Source organism: Schistocerca gregaria, chromosome 2 (assembly GCF_023897955.1).
Source record: "Schistocerca gregaria isolate iqSchGreg1 chromosome 2, iqSchGreg1.2, whole genome shotgun sequence".
Classification (NCBI taxonomy): Eukaryota; Metazoa; Arthropoda; class Insecta; order Orthoptera; family Acrididae; genus Schistocerca; species Schistocerca gregaria.
Window position 1 is genome coordinate 356,734,345 of NC_064921.1, and position 13,247 is coordinate 356,747,591.

The 13,247-nt window shown below is 42.7% G+C and overlaps 1 protein-coding gene across 1 annotated transcript in view; it reads left to right on the top strand.

Annotated features, from left to right (window-relative positions):
• LOC126337056 (protein takeout-like) overlaps nt 1-13,247 on the top strand; it is a 98,007-nt gene that overhangs the window by 53,721 nt on the left and 31,039 nt on the right. Inside the window, exons 3-4 of the mRNA XM_050001384.1 lie at nt 1,657-1,752; nt 6,982-7,129. Coding sequence (XP_049857341.1) covers nt 1,657-1,752; nt 6,982-7,129 — 244 coding nt within the window. The remainder of the gene's footprint in view (nt 1-1,656; nt 1,753-6,981; nt 7,130-13,247) is intronic.

A 13,247-nucleotide genomic window follows, 5' to 3' on the forward strand; every position in this document is an offset into this window, starting at 1 on the left:
TAGAACTTAGAACTACTTAAACCTAACTAACCTAAGGACATCACACAACACCCACCCATCACGAGGCAGAGAAAATCCCTGACCCCGCCGGGAATCGAACCCGCGAACCCGGGCGTGGGAAGCGAGAACGTTACCGCACGACCACGAGATGCGGGATTCTCTAACAGCTTACATATCGCAGGCAGAACGTGGGCAATCCATCGAATTTACATCTGCTCGACTGCGCTAGCAAAAAATTCATTAGTCATGGACCACTTACATAACCCTGCACTGGGGAGAGGGGGTGCGGAGGGGTGGAGAGGGGGGGAGGAGGAATGGTACTCAAGCGTCAACTTTAGGTTACAATATCTCCGGATGTAATTAACATTTTACAATGCAACAAACGGCACTGATTACGTAGTTGTTTATATGTTCAGATGTGCTAACAAAACTAATGGGGTTCCATTTAAAAAAACGTAGGTTTGTGTTAAAAAACATACTTCCGTCCATTTTTTTATGGTTTGTATTAAAAAATTACACTAGCACCTCTCCTCGCGTTCGGTCTGTGGAATATATAACATTACTGATATACATTAAGAAATGAAATAGTGTGCACAAGCACTGAGTACAGAATACATTAAGAAATGACAAAGTGAATACACAATTACTACAAAATATATTAACAAATGACATAAAGTGCACACGCACTGTATAAGTCGTATAAAGCTTTACCATTTTACAAGAATTTAAACATATTGAGAAATGAAATAAAGTGCGCACACACTGAATAAGTCTTTACCATTTTACAATAATTTAAACATATTGAGAAATGAAATAAAGTGCTCACGCACTGAATAAGTTTTTACCATTTTACAAGAACTAGGAAAGGAATGGGAAGGATAGCATCATGGTTGTAGCACAGTGGGTTGCACGTAGCTGCACTGAAAGTCAATATCTTTCTACAGATGCACAACACCAAGTGAGACAATCTGAAGTTCTCTTCCCTGAAGTATTTATCAGTGTAGCCAGGACACTGGAATGTTGTATTAGTAGTGTATGTTATCATTTTGATAGTACATCAGGTACACCAAACAGTAGGATCACAATAACATCTCCTCGGTCAGGGTGGTGGACAGCTTGATATGTCAACACCCCAGTCTTGTAGAATCCATACTCTTACATCAACGTAGAATTAGTGCAAAAACCAAATATAGTGCTCCATGATCCTGACGATGGGCAGGACATACGGATATTGCAGTAAGTGCTGGTAGTTAGGTCATAAGGTGAAGGATACATTAAGTCTTAATGCTAGTCATCATTCAGAATTACACTAGTGTATCAAGCGATTTGAACAGTTATTGGCCCTCATTGGCTAGTTACTAAACATTCGTGTGGTATGTATGGAGTATTACAGAACATTATTAAAAAGTCATCTCATTATAGTAATTATTGGCATAGCATTTATGCATAAGTCATCTCATTCCAGTAATCATTGGCATAGCATTTGTGCATTATTACAAAACATCATTCAGTATTACTCGGAAGTCATCACTCAAAACAGGAGTTATTGCGTGTAGTAACAAGCTGCTAGTGACTATATATGATATCATGTAAGTGACATAAGACATACTTAAAATGTAAGACATTATTTTGCTCAGAACGCCTGTTCTGTTGCAGCGGCGGACTACTTCTCGCTGTGCGAGCGCAGCAACGCCGACTTCAGCGGCTGCGTGGTGCGGTCCATTCTGGACGCCAAGCCACGCCTTTCTAAAGGTGAGTCACAGCTACCAAACACCTGCAATTTGTAAGTAACACATTTCTACACCACCACACAAAAAATATTCCTGAGTAAATACGAATAAGGAGTGGCACCTAAATCGCAGGCCTCACTATACTTATGGTAGCCAATGTACGGTACTACAACCTGGTGGGCCGTGTCTATTTGGCTATCAGATATTGGTTGATTCGGAGAAGGGAACCAAACGGCGAGGTCATCGGCCACATCGGATTAGGGAAGAATGGGGAAGGAAGTTGACCGTGCCTTTCAAAGGAACCAAACCTGCATTTCCCTGAACTTGTTTAGAGAAATCACGGGAAACCTAAATCAGGATGGCCAGACGCGGGTTTGAACCGTCGTCCTCCCTCCCTGTGTGCTAAACACTGCGCCACCTCGCTCGATCGCTGTCAGGTGGAAGCCTGGCAAAATGAGTATCTCCGTATAAATATGTATTGTGGAGATTCTTTAAGTTCTGTCATTCGGTCCAACAGCATTGTCAACCAATCTTCCACACTTTGTTTGTCATTACGATATTGTTTGTACAGGTTGTGGAACTAGAAATTTCATGGCGTAAAGAAAACCACTGAGAGTATCAGCAACATGTTGTACCCAAGACACTCCATCTGATCAAATGCGCCGTAAACAATCAATGAGAAATATTGGCATTTTGCAAAACAACATGACGCTCTTTCAGTATTGACATTCATTTGAATAAAGTATCACACATACTCAGCCACGCTGATGTGAAATTTATGGTAACGACCATTTATATGTAACTGGCATGCAGTTGTTTTCACTGACGGCAGTGCAGCAGCTAGTTAAACGTCAGGCGCGCCAACATGTAAACGCAGGCAGTGGAATGTCGATGTCTTGTTGACGCTCAAAACAAGTCTCTGCTGCCTCAGAACTGGCATGCTTGTTACTCACGTAAATGTTTCCTTTTCCTTTTTCAGTGTAGAATTCATTACTGATGTAGTTCTATGTCGATCATACAGGTGGCAAAGAACAAATCTATTTCGCGATACCACCAACCTTATTCACGAACAACAGATTTGGTTACGAGTTCAAATGGTAGTTTTTTGTGTCAGAAAAATATAGTGGTTCGTCTGAAAACAAGCTATGACACAGCATTGTATTTTTATCTACATGTTTTTGTATAAACACTTTTTGCTACAGATCACTCAAGTCTACTGCGATATTGTCTTGCAGCTTCTGACATTAGAGCATTCTCTAAGTTCAGATCTTTTGTACAATTCTTAATTATTATTAATAAGATTTCTAGAGCTCTCGGCCACGTTGTGTGGTTAAACACACATCAGCTTTCAGAAAAGTGCTCCTCGGTCATTGTCAAGTGGTAACTGACAAGTGGTTTTTCCTTTCCTTATTGTCACTGCAGTTCCCTGCAAATGGATCGGTCGCGGTGGATAAAACTGCTCTTCAGCCAAAGGTTAAACAAATTGAAAAGATGGTTTAAAATAAGACAGATGACAATAAACGATCATTTAAAATCATCATTGCACAATATTTATTTTTTTACATATAACGAATGCCAATTAATGGTTTTCTTTAACACATATTGGTGGACAATGTCAATAACTTTTAAAAAGTTTTATGTATGATTTTGTACTACAATTAAAATTTTATGTATGAGGCGGAACTATGGGCCCCATGGAGAAAGGATGACCCGGCTGAGTCACGCAATTTGACTCTTGGTCTGATTAGAAGTATGGCCATGAATTGCACGCGTTGATCACCTAGGCTGACGTGAGGATCAATGAACTATACTTCACGGGATGTATCTGGAACATCTTAGATGATTGAAAATTTAGTAGACAGGAATACAATTAAATACTTAGCTTTAATTCAGCATCAGTGGTGAACATCGACCTTGACTTTGTACACTAAAATTTACAAGTACAATTATAGAATGAGCTACGAATACTTCTTTACAATTCTGATTGCTTTACACATATAGATCAACAGCTGCTAGCGTCAACAGTGGCGACTTGCGGGTCCGATGTGTACTGACGGCCGCGGCCGATTTGAAGCCTACAACCTAGCTAGTGTGGTGCCTTGCGGTGACACCACACAAAATACAATTACTGATATAAAGTGAATTATGCTATGGTGTAATGATACGCTGATGATGCATGCAAATGATAATGGTTATGATGAGGGTGCGATGGTGGGAATGACCATTGGGCCCTGTGGAAACGCAGATAGCGACCACTAGTCAGCAAGCTGGAGGAAAGGGGACGGACGAAAGTGGATGGATTATATGAGTTGGAGAATAGAGTTGGGAAGACGGGTGTGACTCTGGACGGGTTTCATTGTCGGTAATGGGACTTGATTGAAATCCCGGCGGGGAAGGATGGATAAGACATGAACGTGCAGGAACCTGAAGTAGGATGCAATGATGCGGACGCTTGGATTGATGGCATGTCAGGTGGACTATTGGGAGGTGGAACTGGGTTTTGTGATAGTGTGTCGGATCTTAGGTTGCTCTGGGAAGAGGAGAAGTTGTGTAAAGTGGATGAATTGGTACAGGGTACTAGGTGGAGAAGGTAGGCTAACGCAGAAAATGAGGAGGAATGCAGGTGATTCGAGGACTTAAAGGTACCTATAGAGTGTAGGAAAGGCGGACATTCAAGCAACGATGTAGTACTTGAGGACGATGTGGATGAGAGGTTTATAGGTGCGGATAAATGTAGGATTTAGACTCCAGGTGCGGGGCTGTTAGTATTTTTAGTCGGTTTTGTGTTGGATGGTAAGGAGATCTGCGTTCCATGTTATTCTTCTGTCGAGGGTTATTCCTTAATACTGCGCTATTAAGAGGGGACAGCTAGGTGTAGATGGGGAGATCGAAATCAGGACGACGGAAACGTCGAGTGATGCAACCAAAAGTGTGGCTAGGCTATTCTCTGAATTTACTTGAAGCTTCCACGTATTAGGGTGCTCGACCTGGAGAATCAAGTGGCGTTGGAGGCAGGCATGGGAGAGGTAAAGGGTTTTATGAGTCGCTAGGCTATTTCAGAAGGCGAGATGATACAGTTTGCAGTACACTGAATATAAGGAAGGGATGAGAGGACTGAGACTTGAGGCACACCTACATTGGGGTGAAATATGTGGGAACAGCTATGGTTGATTGTGACATCTTGATGACGGCGATGAAGGAAGGGTGCTATAAGTCGCATATAACTGGGAGGAGAAGGAGATTAGTGTTTAACGTCCCGTCGACAACGATATCATTAGAGATGGAGCACAAGCACGGATTAGGGAAGGATGGGGAAGGAAATCGGCTGTGCGCTTTTAAAGGAACTATTCCAGCATTTGTCTGAAGCGATTTTGGAAAAACACAGAAAACGTAAATCGGAATGGCCCGACGCGAGCTGGAACAGTCGACTTCCTAAATAAAAGTCCAATGTGATAACAACTGCATCACATCACTTGCTCCAAATATAACCGGGATTTTGTTGGTTTATTTGCTGAAGAGCTGTTCATTCGAAGGCTATAGGGATATCAACGTAAGTTCCGTCCATTAGCTTTGTCGGGCAAGCCAGTACTGACATGTCATCATCTGATAATGGCTTCATTGGATGCAGCATGGAGGGACATGGATCATCATATCAGCCTCCCGGCCGTTGTCAACTTTCGTGACCTGCAGCCGCTACTAGGAATTCCTGGCAGTAGCGTGAATCGAACGTGGGTCATCCGCATGGCAGTCAGCTGCGCTGCCCATTTAGCTACAAAGACAAATATGGCAGATTTCCGTTTACTTACTTAACGAGAAATAGGGTGGTTGTGGTAAAAAGTTCATCTTCGATGGAAAAGTTCGGACAAAAACCACATTGGGCGTTGGGGATGGGTAGGTTGATTTCAAGGCGCTGATGCATTCATTGCATAGGTTTCAACGGTGTTGCTGAAATCTAAGGTGAGGCTGACAGATCGAGAGGATGAAGCCTTTGAGGCTGGTTTATCAGTTTCAGGAACAGGAGGTTTTGGAAGTTTCCCTCCGTAGGTTTTAGGAGAAGGAGGATTTGGACATTTTCCTGTGTAGAGGGTCACATTGTAAAGAATGGCAAGGGTTTCGTGATAAGCTCCGAGACATTCCTGTATCGTGACCGGGTGATCTGCAGTGTATCGCTTTTTAGCGAGTGTCTGTGCAATGACTTCAGATGTTACTGCCATGCTGTGTTCGTTGAATGCTGCAGAAGCAATGGAAGTTTAGTGCGAGACTTGTATGTTCATAGAATGAGGGATCCATCGAGTAGTCAAAGGTGGGACCTTATGGGACGGTGAAAGTGCCTTCCAGGTGGTATGTGAAGTGGTTTGCTTTAGTAGTGTTGTCGGGAAGTGGTCTGGCCTTACATAGGATGGGGTATGTGGGAGTGGAGTATTTCCAGAGAGCCCGCAGGGCGCTTCGCAAAACTTTGTGACATTTATATCTGCTAGTTTAGTTTAGTGCGTACCATGAGCCACTCCGACGTCGTTTGGCTTGTAAGTAACAGCGAAGATGTCACTGGAGCTGTCGGTGGCGTGTGAGTGTGTACTGGGTGCGAATATGAAGGAAATCTCTGTAGACAAGACAGGAATTCTGGAGCGGGCAAGAACATATGGAGTGGGAGTGGGGCGGTCTTTGTAGACAGTTCGTAGTGGGTTTTGATTGGAAATTACATCTGAGTTTGCTAAACTTTGTCAGGATTGTGAAGGCTGGGGTTATGGCATTCCATTGTGGCTTGGGTTTCGACACGACATGGATTCTCGTCTGCACTGGGCCAGTCCAAAATTTGTCGGGATAGGTGATTAGGAGAGGGGCGAATTGGGTTAAGTATATGATACGAAATTTGGAAGAGGACCCATTTTGACACAACACTTCAACTGGGCCCCAACAGATTAGGGGAGGCAACAATTGCATTGGGGGCAGTGTGTGTCAGGGATGTCTGTCTGTAGACAGGGATGTGGATATCGTGGCGATTGATGATGTTGATAAGCTGATGGCACTGCGGTTTAGTCACACTCGAGAAAGAGATGCAAAAGCAGTTATAATGTTAAAGAGTGAGATTAAATTCAAACTGATAGTGGTCTATGCTTATAAATTCTCCTTTTCTTTCCGCAATCAGTAGGTTTATTCCTGGCCGCGAACGAGGTCTTATTTCAGAATGTCAAACGCCTGATGTGTTATTACGGAGTAAATGTAAGGAAGCCGTGAACACGCGTTTTCGCAGGGATCCCGGAGATGAACCTGCCGCCACTGGAGCCGCTGTTCATCCCACTGCTGGAGAACACGGAGGGCAGCGGCAACAACCAGTTCAGCCAGAAGCTCAGCAACGTCAGCATACACGGCCTCAGCCAGTTCGTAATCAAGGAGTGCAGGTCTGTATATGCCCTCTTCTACTCGTATACGTATTACTTCTACGCCTCTGCATCATCAGATTCTGTACATCGATTAGTCAGATTTTCACTACATCTACAATCACATTCTGAAAAGCCCTGGCAAATATAGACGGGGCGTGGGAAGTCGTATGAAGCCACTATGACAGGTTGTGGAAACTGTGGAATTAGTCGCATTTTATCTTTATTAATCTATATGGAAGTAGGGAATATGCCTAGAATAACTGCCCTGATGACTATGTAAGAAATATTTATAACAGAAAGAGAAAGACCATTGAGCTGGAATGTCTGCCAGCCACGAATAGTAATCGACAGAACAAAATTTATTTTACCTTATTATAGGATTTTTAGTACTGGAACATCTGTTATTTTCTAAAAATTAGGTGTGGGCATGTCATTTTCAACTGAAGATAGGCTCAATGAATTTTTAATTTGTCATATATATATATATATATATATATATATATATATATATATATATATTGAATTTTTGTAATAGTCAGTGGTTTACAAATTACAGTGTGTTGATTGTAATGCTATTTATGTGAGACACACAGGGAGGAAACTCGGATGTGAACATGTTGTGCTGGATAGAAGGGATATTAGCGATAGATCCAGCTTTGCAGCACATTTGACGGATATGCAACATACTCCTTCTGACTTGACATCGCAGCTTAAATTGCTGCACATGGGAGAAAATGGCAGCTATCTCGACCTCCTTGAGGAGACGGAGATTTTTTACAATTTTAAAACTGGGAATTGCTTGTTTCTTAAGGAGCAGATAGCTACGAAAAGTGCCCCTTTTTGGGAGCACCTTAAGAGCTGCTTAGCGCATGGCAGTAAGGCCGTCCACTGGGCCAGAAACGAGACGGAATATTAGACTTTTTCTGTTGTTAGTGCATACTCCTGTCCCAAGTGGGCAGGGGTGGGCTGGCAGCGGAACAATTCGCTATCTTCAGCCAAGATACTATATAAAATATCACAGGAGAAGGGTACAAACATAAAATATAGGGATAAAAGATGAAGTTTACACATGAGAGGGGGAAACAATTGGAGTTAAAATATATAAAGTGGGCGTAGGTTGATGAGGCACATTTACATAAAATCCACGTATAATTAAAATGCCACTTGAGGAAGACATAGCACATAAACACTGCTGGCATGAATAGCACAATTAAAAACGGCGTTCACGTATGGGACAACGACACTAAACACACACTGCACATATGAGATACATGGCAAGTAGCGAAACACTACAGAGAGTATCTGGATTAAAACTGGAACGACCTTCGGAGGGAGGAGAGGCCAGAGAGGAGGGACAGAGCACAGAGAAAGAAGGGGTGAAATGTCAGCAGAGGAAGAGGTGGCAGGAAGGGGAGGAAGGGAGGAGCTAGTAGCACATCAAGGGGCAGGAGACAGAGAGGGTGGGGAGGGTGCAACCCAGGAAGGAGCACAAGGACATGGAAAGGGGTAGTGAGAGAGACAGTGGGCAAGTAGGAGGGAGGAAACAGGAGAATGGGGTAGGGGCAGGAGAGGGAGCCCTAGGGAACAGGAAGAGGAAATGTTGGAAGAAAGGATAAATATAGGGGTGAAGAACATCAACTGGTATGGGGAGACGCTGGAAGATCCTCTGCAAGAAGATAATCTTTTTATCTTTCTTCTTTATTGTGATTTGATTGCCCTATCCCACATGGGCAGGGAACGGATGGCAGGGGCAGAACCACCTGCTCTTCAGACAAGTGATAGTACATTTAATAAAAAGATCAAATTATACATATAAAAGGTGAAAGAAAGGGGGACGTAATGGAAGCCAATGGGGATTAAAATATACATTTATACAGAGACATTCTTTGTGAGAGAGCTAAAAAAGGGCACATAAAGATAAAAAACACAGTAGGCAGCTGTGCATAGTATGTAAAATACTCTGAAGTCACAAGCAGAAGTTAAAAGTTGGCCACAGTATTAAAATACACCAGTACCATGACACTTTAAAACCAGTGCACGAGACGGAGCACACATGACGAAGGGTAAAAATTGCCAGGAGGGACCTGCCAAGGGAGTGGATGCCTGAGAGGAGAGAAAAGAGGCGGAGGAGGGGGCAGTAGGAAGGTGGAGTACGAGAGATTGGGATGAAAGTGGGTTGGGGGTGCACAAAGTGGCAGAAGACGGGTGGGGTGGGAGAGAGGAAGGGAAGGCCAGTCAGGAGGGATCACAGTGATGCACTGGAAATACAGGGGGCATAGGAGGGAGGAAAAAAGCAGCACAGGGGAAGGGAAAAGAATGGGAGAGGGAGCTATGGGGGGTCCCCAGGGTGGATGGTGCGGTTAGAATTGGTAAGAGGGGTAGATATCAAGCCAAAGTTCATTTTCTAGGTGGGGTAGGCACTGGAAGGTACATTCATAAAGGAGGTGGAGGGTGTGGAGATGGATAGAGAGTGGGGCACAATAGTAAAGGCACATGTCTGCGAATGATGTACAGGGTGAAGATGTGTTTGAATAAAAGGAAGATGTGGTAAAGGGATGAGGTGTGTGGAGGGCAGAGGCGGATACGGAAACCAAGGCAGAGTGCAAGGCTTTCGAGGCTTTGGTGGGCTTTATAGAACATGGGTGGGGAAGAAATCCAGGAGACCACAAAGCGTGAGATGGGTTAAGGATTCGTGCGTGTAACGAGTATCGAAGGATGCAGTCCCCCTGTCCAGCCAGGCACAAGTTTCAGGAGGCAGTCTAGTGTGGGCTTAGTGTTGGATCGTAAGGAAATGGGGAGTCCAGGTGACGTGACAGTCGAGGGTGAGGCCAAGGTATTTCAGGGTGTGAGTGAGGTGAGTAGGATGACCATAGAAGATTAGCCGGTATGACGCTCTTACACAGTGCAAAACGGCGATTCACGATTTGAGGATAAACTTGTTTTTTGATGTAAGCTTTTCTGTATTAGTTTTTAAGAAATCACTATGTGGTTTTACGCTAGGCATAATCCTATATAAAAAATAAAAAAATAAAAGAATATATCTTGTACGTTACGCCAGAGGGCATAATTAATTGTATTTTTTATTATGCCTGTACTAGGCTCTTTTTAAGTTTTGCTATGACTTCTGACGGTAATAAATCGTTATTTGATTTTAAAGTTTATTTTTATGTAAGCTTTGGTTTTCCTGTTAATGGTATTTGCTATATTTAAGTTGAAATGTGTGTGAATTCCTAAGGGACCTAACTGCTGAGGTCATCGGTCCCTAGACTTACACACTACTTAAACTAACTTATGCTGAAAACATCGCACACACCCATGCCCGAGGCAGGACTCCGGCTGGAGGGGCCGGCTGTATTTAATGTCTGCTTGTTGTACATTTTCGAATGTAGAGCGCACTATAACGCTTGTTTTTGCAATAATGAGCTTAGCTAGTTGACTTTGTACGCTAAAAGGTTGTTATGCGTTGGATAAGCAACTGCTAAGTATAAACGATAGGCTCTTCTGTAAATTTTAAAATTGTCTGCAGTAAAAGTGAAGACATCTATTCGACGTAGTCATCAGAGTACATGTTACACGTCGTAGAAAATGTTGTGCTATTGCGACATGGGCCTACAAGGATCGATAATTTGGTATGTACGAGAATCTGTATATTTGTATGTACTTTTCTGTTTCTGTATTTTTTGATGGTGGTTATAAAATAGGGCCACATTTTTTTAAACTCCTCATTCTGAAGGCTCCTATGTCTTATTAGCACTGACGATGGTCACGCCGTGACATAAATCGATCTGTAAAACAAGGGATTTCAATATTTACAACCTATGCTGCCATTTATCCGAAATATATTGGTATGCCTAGACTGTATGATATCACCACTATTAGTATTTTTTATTTTGATAGATGTCTGCTCAAGTCCTTTATAATTCGTAATACTGGTGCTCTAGTGGATCAAGCCTAAAAAAACTTCTCCGCTTCTTCTGGATACCATCAAACTATAACAGTGCCGACAGTACACAGAATTTTAGCTGATGGTAAATCTGATCAGATTATCAATTAGGAAAATTTTAGTTGCACTCAGGAATCATTTTTCATCATTTACCTATCGCTTAGCCTCTAGTCCCTCTGCTATAGCAACAGGACTCTCGGTGCTAGCAGTACTGTCAACGGAATCTTTTCCTAGATACGCCTTCGCATTTGGATGTTGAATAATATGTTTTTTCGCACATGTCTGACCACGTGTGCGATGTTTTCTATATGTTTGTGGACGAGATTGGCGCTACGTGGAAGGATTGGTATTTTGGTGCGGAAGACCGAGAGGAGGGGTTGGCACATAGATCAGTCAGAGGAAGAAATGGAGGGGGAGAGACAGAGAGAGATAGAGATAGTATGCGCCTCACTTTCTTATAATACGTTTTCAATTTCCTAGCTGAGCTAATGGCTCCGGTGATAGAAAAATACTCATCATCTTGCCTAAAAACCCAAAGCTGTATGTACAGTCTCACTGATATAACTGAGAAATCACATACTCCTCTTACTTCTTCATTAATTTCTGCACAGTTATGGTAAGCTATATTTTCTGTACCAGTTTCAGATTTAGCTTGACATATGCAGTGTGTCCCAGAAATGTTGCGACAAACTTGGAGCAGTTGTCGTGAGAAATAGAGGACAGGAAGCCGTGTCCAGGATCGTCATCCAACGTGGGTACAGAGGCGCAGCTCCCCACCCCCCACCCCCACCATTAGGCAGTAAACGTGTCTTTCTTCGCTAAACGACCGCTGGTGGAACGTTTCGCAATGTTGCTTGTAATTCAGTGATCGCGCCTTATTGGCACGATTGCCATGGAGAAGATGGGGCTGACTGATGTGTAGTCAGGCCTTGTCTCCTACGAATGCGATGCTCTGTTGCTGTGGTGGATGACGATCTCGGGCACTTGTTCTTATCCTTAAACTTTTCCAAAGACATCCTCTACATCTCCTGGATGATTGTCCAAATTTTTCTGTAACACCATGCATGTTAAAATCTTTCTTTCAGGATTAATTATCTTACACTACAGTTCTCGTTCAGTGGCTGTTGTATTAGTTTTCGATGCATCTAAACAAATACAGTAGGAATCGTGTTGTCAACGTTTCATTGCATAGTCCACGCCTGATGAACTTCGATAAGTGTCTATTGTAACACACCGTCGCATGTCACACCGTCAGTTTAAGGTTAACGGAAGTCGCAGTTTGTGTCAGATATGTTCCTAGTGTTCTTCAATTTTAAATATTATTGTTGTTTATGAGGCCCTAGGTGACAAACCAACTACGTATTTGCCGAACCGTGTGTGCAGTACCGCCGAATAAGGTCATCCGTATTGTGTGTAGAGTGTTATCAACAATTGTTGACGTGGAGCACTAATTCGAGGCGGTTCCGGCTTACATTCCTGTGTCACAATGTAGCTAGACTTATCTACACGATATGGTCTGAACACATAGGTCAACTGAAGAACAACAGACTAAATGTTTGTACGTACTGTGTAGTCACTAATTGTGATGTTTGTAACAGTTCCCACAGAGTCTGCACTGTAAAGAATATCGCACGCATACTTCTAGCTTCAGCTACTCAGTTCCATGCCAGTAATGTGCTCCTCTCATAGTTACCCATTTGCGTTGTTGTTCTTGACTTTCCTCTGCATTCACTGTGAGACAAGCACGTGTAACATAGTTCTGTTAGACTATATGTGGGTTCTTAGGAAGACGTAAGCTGTTACTTGATGAATTTCATGCTTCAGCTTTTCATTTCCATGCCACTGATGTACTTCTCTCATAGTTACCCATTTGCCTTATTGTTGTTGACTTTACGCGTCATTCACTGTTTGCAAGAGAAGCACGTGTAACATTTTTCTAGGTATACCATCAGTGCGTTCCTTGGAAGAGGTAAGCTGTTAACGTGATGAATGTAACGATTGTTCAATGTCATACGATTGCCCATTTTACTTAATTCCAGCAATCTTTTTTGTTAACGTAAAAGGGTAGCATTTTCAATTTCTTGTTTTATCCACCCTGAAACGTCTGAATGAGTTTTTAGCTTACATCCCAATAGTCAGAGTTATTGTATTTGTAAACCAGAATTTACACAGCACAATGGGAAAGTTGGCAAA